The 15,089-nt window shown below is 38.5% G+C and overlaps 2 protein-coding genes across 3 annotated transcripts; both read left to right on the top strand.

The window, feature by feature from the left end:
- The first annotated feature begins 971 nt into the window (after positions 1–971).
- On the top strand, positions 972–5,431 carry LOC126797706 (serine/threonine-protein kinase D6PKL1-like). Its single transcript, XM_050524407.1, has 3 exons — positions 972–1,065; positions 1,962–3,808; positions 4,424–5,431. The coding sequence occupies exons 2-3, from the start codon at positions 1,980–1,982 to the stop codon at positions 5,271–5,273; spliced, it is 2,679 nt and encodes an 892-aa protein (XP_050380364.1). The 5' UTR covers positions 972–1,065; positions 1,962–1,979; the 3' UTR covers positions 5,274–5,431.
- Positions 5,432–6,057: 626 nt separating this feature from the next.
- Positions 6,058–13,147, top strand: LOC126797705 (BTB/POZ domain-containing protein FBL11). Of its 2 annotated transcripts, XM_050524405.1 has the most exons (19): positions 6,058–6,240; positions 6,313–6,363; positions 6,616–6,736; positions 6,894–7,029; positions 7,147–7,196; positions 7,842–7,930; positions 8,013–8,118; positions 8,212–8,248; positions 8,348–8,499; positions 8,787–9,333; positions 9,783–10,058; positions 10,410–10,555; positions 10,793–11,140; positions 11,406–11,649; positions 11,928–11,983; positions 12,363–12,443; positions 12,572–12,616; positions 12,705–12,773; positions 12,866–13,147. In XM_050524405.1, exons 1-19 carry the CDS (start codon positions 6,065–6,067, stop codon positions 13,037–13,039), a joined length of 2,904 nt encoding a protein of 967 aa, XP_050380362.1. In that variant the 5' UTR covers positions 6,058–6,064; the 3' UTR covers positions 13,040–13,147. The 2 variants fall into 2 exon arrangements, with proteins under 2 accessions (XP_050380362.1, XP_050380363.1); XM_050524406.1 differs by lacking the exons at positions 6,058–6,240; positions 6,313–6,363; positions 6,616–6,736; positions 7,842–7,930 and having other exon boundaries at positions 6,892–7,029.
- The last annotated feature ends 1,942 nt before the right edge of the window (positions 13,148–15,089 follow it).

Genomic DNA, 15,089 nt, shown 5'->3' with positions numbered 1-15,089 from the left:
GATAGTGACAAATCAACTTATTTTGTTCCGTTACATCCTTATAGTCGACTAACCTTCTTCCACGATATACTAAAACCGTCAGTACATTGTGTTACATAATAACATATTGAGTGACTCATGAGTTCTGGAGTTATTATTACGTAGAATGACGTCTATATAGAATATTTTGTTTAACACGAAACTTGGTTATAGAGTTTTACATAGTAAGATCATCTCTTCTTTGGACCCCTTGATAGCAGTAAACGCCGTGAAAGATGAGCATAAAGATGCTTTCTTTGGAGAAATTTTTCAATGCTACCGTAGCACACGTGTCAATACCTAGTGGTCTATATTTTCAATCACAATTTAACATGTAAAATTTAATCAGAAAAATTATATTTTAACTATTTTGTTAAAGACTAAATTTCTTTCTAAAACCATAAATCCTAAATTCTAAATTCTAAACTCTAAATCATTAATACTCATGAAGTTCATTTCATAAATAATAAAAATATGTTAGACTATAATTTTAGTGTAACAAATCTACGTGTCTAAATATAATAAATAAAAAATACCACTATACATTATGATAGCTTATAAAAATTGCTCTGTTCCTAACATTTGATCCAAATCCAAAATTATCGCACATGGTTTGCTTAGATTTTATACACAATTCCAGATCCACATACATGTGGCAGGGGTGAATATAACAAGACTACAAGACAAACTAACTGTTGTGAAAACACTTCACAGTAACGTTTTGCTCTCTTTTCACCCTTCCTCTCCCATCACTCCTGAGATTTTGGATAAATCCTCAGGAAAACGTTTTCAAAATATATTTGATTTTTTTCTTGATTTTTCGAAAAAAAAAAGACCCCACAGCATTTGACAGGGCCCACAAGGCTTCAAAATAATCTGTGCCAGAGCGGAAGACAAATCACAGGTGTCACCTTCCTTGTTTCTCTTCTCTCTCTCATCTCTGTGCGCCCCATCCCAAGCCCAAGGGTTTTTGGCCTCCTCCTCCTCCTCACAGATTTTATTTACCAAATCTGCCACCAATGCGATTCTGAACCACCGCTTCAGCAGGTACTGTTCATCTCTCCGATCTGGCTTTGGTTTGAGCTATCTTTCAGTTCAGATTTGAGCTTATGGAGTCTTATTCATCGCTATACCACTCTTGTAAATGTTTTGTCCTGCATTTTTCGTTATTTTTTAATTTATTTTTATGTGTTTATTATTGGCTTTGTTGATGGTGCTGTGCGCTGCATAGATTAATTTTGAATTTTTCAGGTATAAGAAGAGGTGAGGCTGAAGCTAATCTATGAAAGATAATGAATTTAACTCTCAGAAACTGGAAACTGTGTCTTGCTTTACATTCTATATTTATTATATATATAAATTTATTCTTTTTTTAGAAGAACTTAACATTCTGTATGAGTTTTTGATTTAACTGAACGGAAGGTGAAATTAAAAAACTTTCTGGGTAGGTCTGGTGCACTTTTTTCCTCTGTAAATTGGGTGTTTGTGGAAATAAGGACGTATATTTGGGATCATTTTGCATCTAATTATATTGGAAATCTGTTTTTGTGAATTGACTCATCCTGTTTCAGGACTTCTATGTGATGTTGAGGGATTCTTTAACTGTATATATTCAATGCGATACGACTTGGTCAAGTACTGGTTTGCAATTTGAAGTCTTTTTCTGGGTTCGACAAAGGCCTATTGTTGTGGCTCATGTTTACTTGTATCTGTCAGTGGGTGTTGTTATTCAATACCTTTCCTGTTGCTTCATTGTTGTTATTCGATAAGTTGTTCATCATTTTCTGGGTTGAAGAGTTATGTTTTTCGCACAACATGCTGAAGAAACATTAAAAAAGCTTTCTAATTTTATTTGAAAGATATCTTGGACAAATTATAAATCAGATATGTGTTGTACTAAACTCTTTCTCTCTCTGGTGTTTCCTTTTTTAAATATTTCACAGGCCTTAATAATCTTAGAAATGGGTTCATTTGTGGGTACTTCTGAAATTGTTGAAGCGACAGACGAGCCCACTTCAGGTCAGTGTACTCGTGCGACATATGGATCAAGTTTGGGGTTTGGTGAGAGTGAGAGGAAACTTCCTGCACTTAAACTAGGATCATCCAGGGATTCTATAGAAGATGATATTAATAAGCTTTTTGCGGCAATTCATCTCAAAACTTCGTCCAAGGGTTCAGATCATCCAAAGCAATTAGGCACCAGCCCTTTGAATAAGAGTGCATTGAAAAAGCCAATTGCAATGGGTGTGTCTCACTCACCAAGGATTGGGACTTCTGAGCCAGCGACTCTAAAGCAGGCATTAAGGGAGCTATCTATCACCAAGGCATCGGAAATGGCTGCTATGAAACGGTTAACAAAGTTGACAAGTCCTTCAAGACCATCAGAAGCTGGGAGGATCAAGACATTGTACGATGCGGTTGTTGTCCAAGCCACTCAATGTGGTCCTTCCTCACTCGAAGACAGGGGAAATGTACTTGAAATCTCTCTGGTCCCAGAAGAAAGCTCATCATATTCACGTCAGAAGATGCCTGGGAATCCTCCTATGCCCAAGGCGAAGTCAGCAAGCCAGAGTGCACATTCTTCTCCCCGATTTTTAAATGGGACAACAGAAACTAGTTCTGGGAGCACAGCAGTACAAAATGAAAGTGATTCCACCTTGAGGACAGTTGGGGTACAAACAATAAAATCAGAGCTGGGTCTAGAAAATGAAAATGGATCTGTTACTGAGCTTATTTCAGAAATTGCTGCAAATGTACCTGCCAAAGCTGTTTTGAAGACTACATTAAAGGCAGAGCTGGGGAAGAAAGATAAACTAAAATCCTCAAAGGAAAATAATTCAGTGTCTGCTCGAAACAGTCCAACCAAAACCAAGGTAAATAAGGTATCAGCAGCAAAACTGGGCCGAAAGGTCAAAGTGCATGGAGTGCCTTCTTCATCTAGCTCCGTCACTGGAAATGTGGCAACCAAGTTCTCCAGAAACACCCTCCGCAGTATCAAACCAGCCAGCAGGAATAAAAGTGTCATAAAGAAGAAGCAAAACCAAGGTTCAATTTCTCCTGCCTGCAGATCCGGTAAGGATAATGAGGCTGATGCCAAAATTGATCCATGTACAAGTCAGCTGGTTTGTGAGAGATGCCATATTGCCTTAAAGGGTGCCGGAAAACATTACAATCAAGCTTCAGCAACCCCCACTATTGCTGCTGAAAGTAAACCAGGATTCACTGTAGACAGCTGTAAGGTTGGTAATACCGGTGGAGGTGATGTCGTGAAAGCAAAAAAGAACCCAAAATCAAAAGGAGGGGAGTTCTCCCAAAGTTCAAAAAGTAGCCAAGGCGAGTATAGTAGTAGTACGAGTTTGAGTGATGAGAGTAATTTAAGTAGGACTAGTTGTAGCAATAAACCCCACATGTCGAAGGATGTGAGGTGGGAAGCCATTCGTCATGTTCGGATGCAGCATGGAACCCTGGGCTTAAGACATTTCAATCTTTTGAAGAAGCTTGGTTGTGGAGACATTGGAACTGTATATCTTGCGGAGCTGATCAGTACTAACTGTCTTTTTGCCATAAAGGTAATGGACAATGAGTTCTTGGCAAGAAGGAAGAAGATGCCAAGGGCTCACACGGAAAGCGAAATACTGAGGATGCTTGATCATCCTTTTCTCCCTACATTGTATTCCCAGTTTACATCAGATAATCTTTCATGTTTAGTAATGGAATATTGTCCTGGTGGAGATCTTCATGTCCTCCGGCAGAAGCAGGTCGGAAGGTGTTTTTCTGAAGCAGCCACAAGGTAGAGAACTTAGTTATGAGTTCTATATTATTCATATTGTTTCAGATGCTTCTGAAATTGAGAGATAAAATGAAAATAAGCATGTCTAAGAAAATTATTATGTCTAGATATATTGCTGGCACTTTATGATTTTGCACGTTTCAATGTGTTGGTCATGCATTTTTTGAGATAAGAAGACAGTCACACACCTCACCCATTTACAAGCTCCGCCTACATCACTTGCACCAAAAAATATATACTTTTATTTGCCAATTCAGGAATACCTGCAGAAATAGATGTCTGTCTTTGTTTTGGTGTTCCTTGTCTATTGTTATGCAATTGATAGTAGAAACCTTCAATTCAGACCAAACTTGAATATCTTTCCATTCTCATTCTCCTGACCATCTCTAATACAATTATTTGCTGTGTGCATTCTCTGAAAAGCTCTGATTGCATTTTGCAATTAAATTAGGCTACTGAGCATTTTGTTTAGGTATATAAGTACCATCTTGTTTGTGTATTAAATAATCTGCTGCAATATAAGCTTGAGATTACTTGACTATTAGGAAGCTTTTTCCTAGATGGTTATTTACTTTCATATGTTAAACATAATTAATTTTGTATCTGCATTTTCAGGTTTTATGTGGCTGAAGTCCTCCTTGCTTTGGAGTATCTGCACATGCTTGGTGTAATTTATCGAGATCTGAAACCGGAAAACATTCTTGTCCGGGAAGATGGTCACATTATGCTTACAGATTTTGACCTGTCTCTTCGATGCTCTGTCAGTCCAACTCTTTTGAAATCACCTTCATATGATGTGGATCCTGCAAGAATGTCGGGTCCATGTACAGCATCTAGCTGCGCCGAGCCCTTTTGTATTGAACCCTCCTCTTGTCAAGTCTCATGCTTCAGCCCTAGGTTTCTACCTGCTGCTGCAAAAACAAGGAAGTTAAAAAATGACGCTGCAGCCCAAGTCAGATCATTGCCACAGCTTGTGGCGGAGCCTAGTGACGCACGGTCCAATTCCTTTGTTGGTACCCATGAGTACTTAGCTCCCGAGATCATCAAAGGAGAAGGTCACGGTGCTGCAGTTGATTGGTGGACCTTTGGAGTCTTTCTATATGAGCTTCTATATGGCAGAACACCGTTTAAGGGTGGTAACAATGAGGAAACATTAAGCAATGTCATCTTGCAGAGCCTAAAATTCCCTGACACCCCGATTGTTAGCTTACAGGCTAGGGATCTCATCAGAGCGCTGCTGGTAAAGGAGCCAGAGAATCGGTTGGGCACGGAGAAAGGAGCCGGAGAGATTAAGCAGCATCCTTTCTTTGAGGGTTTGAACTGGGCACTGATCCGCTGTGCTATTCCACCAGAACTGCCTGATTTTTGCGACTTTGACGTTCCAGACATGCCTGCTCAGGAGGATGTCTCCAAGTATTTGGAGTTTAAAGCTACCGGAGGCCACCTAGAGTTTGAGTTATTTTGAGACAGGAACCACCATTTTTCCCAAGGAGAAGCTGTCTGCTTGTGCATTACCTCTTGAAGATGTCTCCTCCCCTGTTGTAACTCGAATATAAGCTTATGTAAATTTGGTAGAGTATGACTACTTTACTGTGGTAAAGTTTCAGTAATGGCGCATATATCAGAATATCAGCTTCAGGATTGAGATCCAAAGGAATTTATTACCTCGCAAATCAACTAATGTTTTCCCTCAATCCAAAAAGGTTAAACATATTTTACTGGTGACATTACAATTTGGCTAATGAATGAAGGCTCTGTAGAGGTTAATGTGAAGTATTAAGACTCTTAACTTTCACTCTAGGTCGAACTGTTCGAAGGTTGATGTAACTTTTGGAACAGTTAAAATCATGGATTTAGAGTTTTAACAAGAGTTTAGACACACAAACCCATAATCTAAATTTACTGTAAATCCTGAATGCCAAAATTTCTCTAAAAATAAAAATTACGGACTTGGAGTTGGTAATAATTTAACTGTGAAATTTCATACTTAATTCAATGCAATACATTCTTAGTATCCGGGAGATGAAGTGTGTCAAAATGATCACACAATGTAGATTAGTCTCACGTCTAGCAAATATTTGAATGCGGATCTCATAAAAAAAATTATATTATTTGAGATATTTTTTACCATAACTTGGGAAAAAGTAAAAAGAAAAAAACTAACAGCAGTAAAAACGTTGAAATTAAGCATTTTAAGCTTCGTAATTTCAAGAGAATTTCATATGGTTATGCTCATCAGGCATCGGAAAAAAGAGCATGGCTTCAAGCTCAGACGACGACTTCATCACCGTCGTGTGCACAAAGCCCAAAGCAACCACCACCACAACCACAGCGGACCGAGAAGTTGTCATCTCAGTCGCAGATATCCAGAGCTGGGATTTGCCAGCAATTCTCTGTTGCCGATCACTCAAAGTTAAAGCTCACCGGAACAGGTCCGAAACTTCTCGTTTCCTCACTAATTTTCCGTTAATTCGCCGGCGATAACATTCATATTCTTGTTGCAGGCTCATCCAGCACTCTTCGTATTTCCATGGACTCCTCACCGGCAGCTTCAGGTACTCAATTTTTAATCACTAAAGCTTTCCATGATTTAAATTCCAATTAGGATTTTCAGTTGTTCAAATTTGATATGCTTCTCGGATTGCGAAGGAGAATTTGTTAAGAGTTTGAGGAATTGAGCTTTAGTTTCAGTGTGTAGTAGACTGATAATTCTTACAAGAAATGCTTGCTTTTATTATGTCCGTGGTGACATTAGTGAGGCTCAAGTGTTTGCCATACCTGAATTGTTTTTTGTGAATTTCGTGTAGCGAATCGGGACTGGACTGTATAGCAGTTGAGTGGAACCTGGAAACTTTTGTAAATGTTCTGCATTGTATTTACGGATGCGAGTTGGATGTTACATTCAATAATTTCCTCCCTCTTATTGAGGTAATAGATATTTATTTTCTAGTAGCTCTGATACAATGAGGTTTATTTCTCGTTATTTACTTTTTCTGTTTAATGTTAAACTATGTGAACAAATTGTCCTCTGGAAAAAATTAGAGAAAATTTCATATTTGTTTAAATGATGGTGTTGCATTTGCAGGGTGCACTTTACTTTGGCGTGGAGATGCTGCTCATGAGATGTAAAACTTGGTTTTCCAAGGTTGCGTCATCAGAGGTGCCACCAGAAATACAATTGGATGAGTTGATTTACATTTGGAGCTTCGGTGTAGAGCATGGTGAGAAACTATCTGAATTCACTAGCATGATTTTAGCTGGCAAAACATTCTTGCTTTTCTTAGAACTCATTTTCTTACTGTCATGGTCTCTAGTCTAACATCAGAAATTGAATGCAGCCTGTGATTTTCTTCCAGAGCTTTGTGCGAGCTATCTTGCGAGAAATTTTGTATGTTCTAAACTTATGTTTAGTTTATGTGCAGCCTCCTTCTGCCCATTTATTTTTGTAGTTCTGACTTTCTTGAACTCGAATTAGTTGTTCAAAATACAACATGCTTGAATGTAAGTTCACACACGAGGCCAGTCACTGATCATTGATGCAATTAGGTTATAAGGAATATAAAATCATTTTTCATTAAGATGTATTACTATCTTAGAATTTTTGTTTGGGCTTCCTGTGGATGATAATCATGTCTTATTGTGATACGCAAGGGATAGGAAATTCCAGGGTAGCCAAACGCTAGAGGCAAAATGAGCGGATAAGAATTACTGAGGATTTAATGAAGGATGAAAAAAAATCATCATAGCGTCAAGAACCCGGGCATGTTACACATTTATGATGTGCACATGCACGCATGGATGTGTGGCTATTACTTTTGGTTAGAGTCCAACTAGATGGTAGTACACGTTCTTTCAGATAAAGATGTTGGCTTGCTGCTATTTGTGAAGGGTTGAATCACTACTGTTTTGCTCAAGTTATATCAAAATCCTAGGGATTTATAGTTTCATAGCTTACCAGCTTTATGCAATATATTGTCGTCACTGTGCTCAACCTTATGCTATAGAATTTAACGGATTATGATTTGTTTTTCAGATGTGGGCCATATCTATGAGTTGTTTTGTGGATATTCCATACGAATTATTATTATCCTGTGTGAAGAACATAAATATAACAGTGGATAGGTTAGTTATCCTTCAGTTAGCTTAGTTCTTTTGCAAGACACCAACAAACTCTGATATCTTAGACTCTTGGCTGCCTTTACAGTGAAATGCATCTTGCTGATGCGCTTCTAAATTGGATCAATGCTAAAACAGCAACGATGGAAGGTTCAAATGGTTACGAAAATGGCTATACTTGCTTATTGAAACAGGTACATGTTAAAAATGTTTCAATGTATTCATTTATGAAATACATAACATGCGTGAATTGATCAATTAAATTATCTCTTCTTGCTGTTGAACAGGTCCGTACAACGCTTTTGCCCTTGTCGTTTGCTGCAGGTATGCTTAATTCTCAGATGTTCAACATAGAAAATTGATAGATATTCCTGTTCTTTCTCATGTCCATTATTAGATATTTGATCGGGTTTCTTTTTACAGAGAAAAGAAGTTCTTGTCATTTTTCTAAGTTTGCTGATGAGAGCATTAATTCGATTTTCAGACTACTGAAAATTCCATCCTCTACCTTAATCACTACCATAGGAGATGGTAACTTGCATGATTTAAGGATTCGACTGACAAAATTTTCTAAGGTATATAGTCCTACAAAGGACCCTTAGGAAGTTTTCTCAGACTTCGAGATAGCAAGTTTTAATTAAAGTTATAATTTAGTTAAGAAAGGATAATACTCTGTGTGATTATGAAATGGTTTATCTATTATATTCAAGGGACAATCGAGATCCTTGGGTAATGTATTCTAATATCTGTATCTTTTGGTAGACAGTTTGTGTTAATTTTTATTCTAGTCTGCCTACACTATGGCTACACTGTCAAATCTCTGTAACTGTTTAATTTGTTTTTTCTTTTCTTCTTTCTGCAGAAAGTGAAGCTTTCAAAGTGCCCGCAGATAACCTCACAAATGATACTTTTGTCTGTGCTTCCTTCATCACACAATTTTGATTCCACATTAAGAAGTATTGAACAGTCACCAATTAAGTTTGACCGTATTGACAGAGATCAGTGTTCAATAATACTGAGATCCTTGCCAACTCTGTCTTTTGAAGCAGTACAAGAAGTGGATATCTCTAAGTGTCCGGGGCTTCATCTTGAAACTGCTATTGAGTGCTTCTGCACATCATTTCCATCTTTAAGGACACTGAAGGCAGCTTTTCTTCTAAACTTCAACATAAAAACTTTCAGTCTCCTCATTCGGAAATGCCCTATGGTCTATGAGGTTGACTTAACTACTGAAATAAGTCCAATTATAACATCACAAGTCAGCAGTTTATCCGCAACTCCAGCCACAACACCACAAATATCAAAATTGTCCTTAAATGTTGGAGAAAATACTCTCTATATGAATCCCTTTCACAAGTCTGGATTATCTTTAGCAAAGCTCACACTGGAGGGGAGAAGCGATCTCTGTGGTGAGATAACTTTTGATTAACTATTTCTCCAAACCTTTTTATAATATTTTAGCTTAACTCTACAATGAGATTGGCAGTGAATGGTCAGAAGTTAAACATGTGGCAAACTGAGTTTGCAAGAACATCGACCAGTCTGTTCAATGTAAGGCATGTGATCATTGTAGAATTCATAAAAATGAACTTTTGGCATATCTATAGCTGGCAGTTGATAACAGTGATCATGTCCATTTAATCTGCTGGGTCAGTTATTGACATGTTCCACTGGTGAATGAATGCTGCCGTGGTGATAGTTGAACTTCCATGAATTTCAAATATCTGGGTACATATTTTGATTACACAGATATGCGCACCTGTAATTCATGTGTAGTATTTGTTTCCCTTTTTTATGTGCATTGCCTGGATATTTCATTTATTCCCGAACTAACTGTTCCTTATTATGCTTATGGCAGATTCTGATCTCCAATATATATCCAAATTCTTAGTCTCCTTACAGTACCTCAACCTTAAAGGGTGTATTTCATTAACTGATGTTGGCATAGCAAGTCTTCTTCTCAAATGCTGTAAGCTACATTCAGTTTTAGTTTGTGACACTTCTTTTGGGGTAAATTCGGTACTAGCTCTTTGTTCTAGCCCTTCGGATTATGCGGCTGGCCATCATGTAGAAATAGAGCATATAAAGCCCTTGGCATTTAATCTTCAAGCACTTCATATGGGCGGCTGCAAGCGTGAGTGTCATTCCAACCTTGTTACATTACCTTTTGAGGTTTATATCTTCTGTTATCTGAACAACTGTTTCTCACTTTTTACCGATGGAACACGTACTTGGTCTCTTTACAGTCTTATGATTGCACCTGTGTTCAAATGACTCAGTTTTGCTGATGCCTTGTACATAAGTAAAGATCTAAGAAGTTGCAAATACTGGCTATAACTAGTTCAATAAATTGTATACCTGGGGTCCTGGTTATTTTATGTTATGTCCTGATGATCTGTACATGGTAAAAAAAAAATAGTCCTAGCAATTGGAATGCACAGAGTTCATGGGGCCACATGATGAACAATCACTTTTTACTGGTCAGGTGTTGAAAAAGCATCTCTTCTAAACATTATGTTCCAAATGCAAAAGCTGAGGACTCTTTGCTTGCGCGACACCAACCTAGATGATGGTGCTCTATGTAGGTTTGGAGGTTCATCCTTGGAGGTGCTTGACGTTTCTAATACTAAGGTAAATCGTGAAGTGTAATGAACCTAATATTTTGGATCGAAATCAGCAGAAGACATAATGATTCTTGAGTTGCCAAGTGAAATTTTGTTATGGCTAACAAGACATTGATTGTTGCTTGTTGATGTCTGAAGGCAAACTCACCTGCTTTGTTTTGTTTAGTAAGACATCCACAAGGCAAGAGTCCTCTGCGTCCCTATTGTCAGTGCAACTATGGTAATCATGTGCTTGAAATTTCAGGTTTCACATGCTGCTTTAGCTCATCTTGTTGGTAGAAATCCAGGTCTGAAGTGTTTGAAACTGAGAGGCTGTAGATATTTGTCTCAACAAGAATGTGACACTCAAAAAGGAGAATATTCATCAGTCTATTCCTGCAGAGAACTACTTAACACAATTGGGAGAACTCTTAGGTTGGAAGAATTAGCACTTGGATGGGGATTTTCATATTCCTCTTTGGAAGCTCTGAAACCTGCAATCTCATCACTGAGGAAAATAACAGTGGGTTTAGGTGGATCATTGGGTGAAGACACACTGGGAAGATTACTAAATATCTGTCCCATGCTTGACTCTATTGTTCTTTACTTTCAGGTGATTGCTTGTCCTCTTTGACTCATACTGTTATTGAATGCATCAGTTGTTATCAAGAATATGCAATGCTAAGATGTTTTGTAATAACTATATGTGAAGATGTACTTGAGAAATGCGCCCATTCCTTGCCCTCTTTATGAATGTGTTATGTTCCTTTTGCTCTCCATTATTGTCTGTTGTTACATGGTATTGTTGAGGCTGGGTTATATCCATACTTCATTCATGGCTGTACCTCAGTAAAATTAATTTACCTCCGTTCTTGCAGGTGTTATCTGATAAAATCATCATGCAAATTATGGCAAACCTGAAGAACTTGCTAGCATTGACTTTGTGTTACTGTATGGGTGATATATCTATTGTAAGCTTCAAATCTTGTGTCCCAAACTTGAGAAAGTTGAAGCTTGAGCGGGTGACACCTTGGATGACAAACAATGATTTGGTTGTTCTTACTGAAAGCTGTGCGAATTTGATTGAGCTTTCATTGCTAGGGTGCACACTTCTCAATTCAGGTCAGGAGTCTTCCTTTCAAAGGGATAATTTAAATATGCCATATGTTAATCTAAGTCATGGTTCAATTTCTGCATAACAACTACAAGGAGCCCATTACTCTGGCACACGACTTGTTATTAATTTCTTTTTAAGTTTCAAGTGCATTGCACGGATTTCATTTAATTATCATATAATTTTTGCTATACCTCTTGAGAAAATGAAAATAATAGCTTCTGTTTTGTGTAACGGTAGCTGATTGATATGCCACATTACCTTTCTCTTACCGCCTTGCTTGCAGAGTCTCTACACATAATCTCACGTGGATGGCCAGGCTTAGTCTCTATTCATCTCGAGGTTTGCTTGGTTCAGTTTTCTTATGACTTATTACTAAGTTTCAGTTAAAGTATGATTAGTAACTATCTGCGGATGCTGCCTTTCTCATCTTACTCTGAATGAGTTGAGCGAACATTTAAAGTACCCTTCTTCTGAATAAGTGAAGGAAAATGTGTACGGGACATGTTGCTTTTTCTGAGTAATGTGCTTGTCAGCCATAATAGTATTTATGTGTCAATGTATGAATCAGCCCAAATGTGATATCAGTGTTATGTTTTCAGTCTTTGTTTTTTTAGGGTTGTTTGCATTAAATTTGCAATAGAAGTCTTAGTATTATATAAGATAGTGTCCTGTATACATGCTATGCATGTTTACAGAAGTGATCAATTTTGTTGTTCAGGAATGTGGAGAAATGACAAAAAGAGGGGTTTCTTCTCTTCTTGACTGTCAAGCTCTTGAAGATCTCTTGCTGCGTCATAATGTGAGATTGCATGGCTGTTTCAGTGTTTACTCTCCTGCATGATGTATACGAAATTAGAATATGAAACATATACTAACAATATAAGGATTGCTTGTTTTTATGGTGCTGAATTGTTCTACTTTGTACAGGGTCCTGGGATAAAAAAGAGCTTTATCTCTGATGCTGTTTCAAAGGTGGTGATTTAAATATCGTCCTGCTGTTCTTGTTGTCAGTTAGAGGAACCAAGTTTAACATCAACTTTTTTCCTTTCATGTTGGTCAGTTGCCACTGCTTAGGAAGGTATCATTAGATTTGTGTGATGCAAGTGAAGGTGAATTTGATATTCCTGATGTAAGTCTTGAAATCTGTTGACTAATCTCTTACTCGCTGTCAACCCCTCTCTCTCCTCTGTACTACGTGGTCTAATCTATTATTTGGCACAGTATGCTGACAGGTATTTTTTAAGTACTGTGAAGATTGCCAGATGCAAGTCTCAGAGGTGCGGTCTGGATGTTCAGTTTGTCAAGGCTCGTAGGAGGCCTGTACACAAAGAAACACTTGTGGTGGTGTGGAACAGCAAAACTATCATTAGAACGGTTGTGAAGGAAAGACTCTAATGCTCTTTGGTCAGAGATGTTAATTGTTGAAGTGGTGAACCAACTGCTCAATCATGTATTTATGCTGTACACAATATACTTTGTTGAGTTATACTATGTATTATGCACAAAAGGTCATGTATGTGTACAAATATTAACGAACATAATTGCCATGGACTAACTATTGAATTTTGTGCTAAATCATGAGGTATGTAACTTTGGGTCCTTGCTGTTTCCAGATACATCATAGATTTGACAAACCCTGTTTTGGTGTATTTCTAGTTTGGTTTTTCTTTTCCTAGTGGTTGTGATAGGATCGTGAACTAACCATAATTGAGGAGACTCAGGCACAATTGCACCGTGCTCATGAACTACTAGCATTTGGTCTTCGTGAAGAATAATCGCAGAGTCTCTATTCACCAACGCAGGCTTGAATAAATTCTTCAATGCAACCGGCATTGTGGTTAAGCCATCACTATCATTCCAAAGCTCATCCAAATCAATTTCTTTTCCCCTCGAAGCCTCGAGAAAGTTACCCAACTGGCAAGGTTGAGAGAGCAGAGCAAGCCCATTATCAGTAGCCTCGCTGCTGAACGTGGTCCAAGTTGTGAAAGAGAAGTAGCCTGAATGGACAGTTGAGATCATCCAATCATGTACCTGGCCATTCAATAAAAATTTGGGAAAGGTTGTACTCGAGAACTTGTGGAACATTGAGGTTGACGAGGGCGATGTCGGTAAAGGCATCGTTGGTAACGTCACGATTGCTTGTTGGTGAGGCGAGGCTGGCCTCCTCAGGCACGGCAACGGAAGAGATTACCTCCTTGTGATTAGAAGTGTGTGGCAAAGGAGATGGGTTTGTTGCCGGCTGAGGTGAGGTACTGGTCGAAGTTTCTGGACCCAAAAAGAGCTGACATATCTCCTCCACAAACTCTAGGAAGACACCATCTTGGTTGGCCTTCACAGTCCAAAGTTCGTGCCCCCAGTTCATCTTGGACCTTGAGTACTTAATTGCACCATAGAGCATATCTGGTCTCCGGGTCTTTTAGACAACTCTCGATTTGGCTGCTAGGGCGACTCGATATCAATATGGTGTATGCATCATGAAGTCTTGTTCAATCTTGAATTAGGTGATAGCGGGTGGATATATAATGACTATCTTAATTTCAATATTTCATCTTTAAAAAAAAACAATATGGGATATGGTTTGGCTCTGCTAGGGTTTCTTAAGGTGATTTCTAGGGTTTGGGGTTCTCTTCCAAATTCCTTTCTCTCGACTGTACTTTGAGGTTTTCTTTTGTGCTAAGGCTGGTTGTTTGTCTGGTTTGTATCATGGAGGATGTTGCGAGGAGATTTGCAGAGAAGTTGGTTCTCTCGGAGAGAGAGGCAAGGGGTTTGAAGATTGGAGTTAAGGCGGTGCAGTCGGCGCATCGATTTGAATTTGCTCTTGTTTGTAAGGTTCTGACGGAGAAACCTTTTCATCGTCGGAGCTTTATTGAGTTATTCACTCGTATATGGAGAGGAGATATGGGAACAACCATTAACGATGTGGAGGATGATCGCTTTGTTGCTTGTTTTCATTGTGAAGGAGATATGAGGAGGGTGTTGGAGAGGGAACTATGGGATTTTGACATAAAATTGATTGTTATGGCTCCGATGGGGTTGTTGAAACTGGTGACAGAGGTTCCTCTCACAACGACGGTGTTTTGGATGCAAGCACATCGGGTGCCATGGAATTATCGAACCAAGGAGGTGGCCTTGGAGATTGCTAAGATGCTGGGTACCTATGAAGATGGTAGTATGGGGGATGAAGGGTTTAGAGCGGGGAAGTGCTTAGCTATTAGGGTTAGAATGGATGTTTCTATGCCACTGCTTTGGTGTAGTCCCATTGACTTCCCTAAATCTTGTCCTCAAATGATTGAATTCATTATGAGAGGCTGCCGGAGTTTTGTCAAGAATGTGGTAGAATGGGTCATATAACTCAGGTTTGTTTTGAATTGCTGAAGATTTTTAAGAAACCTGAGTCTTAGAGGAATTTTTCTCTATCTCTAAGAGCTAGGGATGACGTTTATGG

Source organism: Argentina anserina, chromosome 6 (genome assembly GCF_933775445.1).
Source record: "Argentina anserina chromosome 6, drPotAnse1.1, whole genome shotgun sequence".
NCBI lineage: Eukaryota > Viridiplantae > Streptophyta > Magnoliopsida > Rosales > Rosaceae > Argentina > Argentina anserina.
This window is presented reverse-complemented; position numbering and strand designations above follow the sequence as displayed.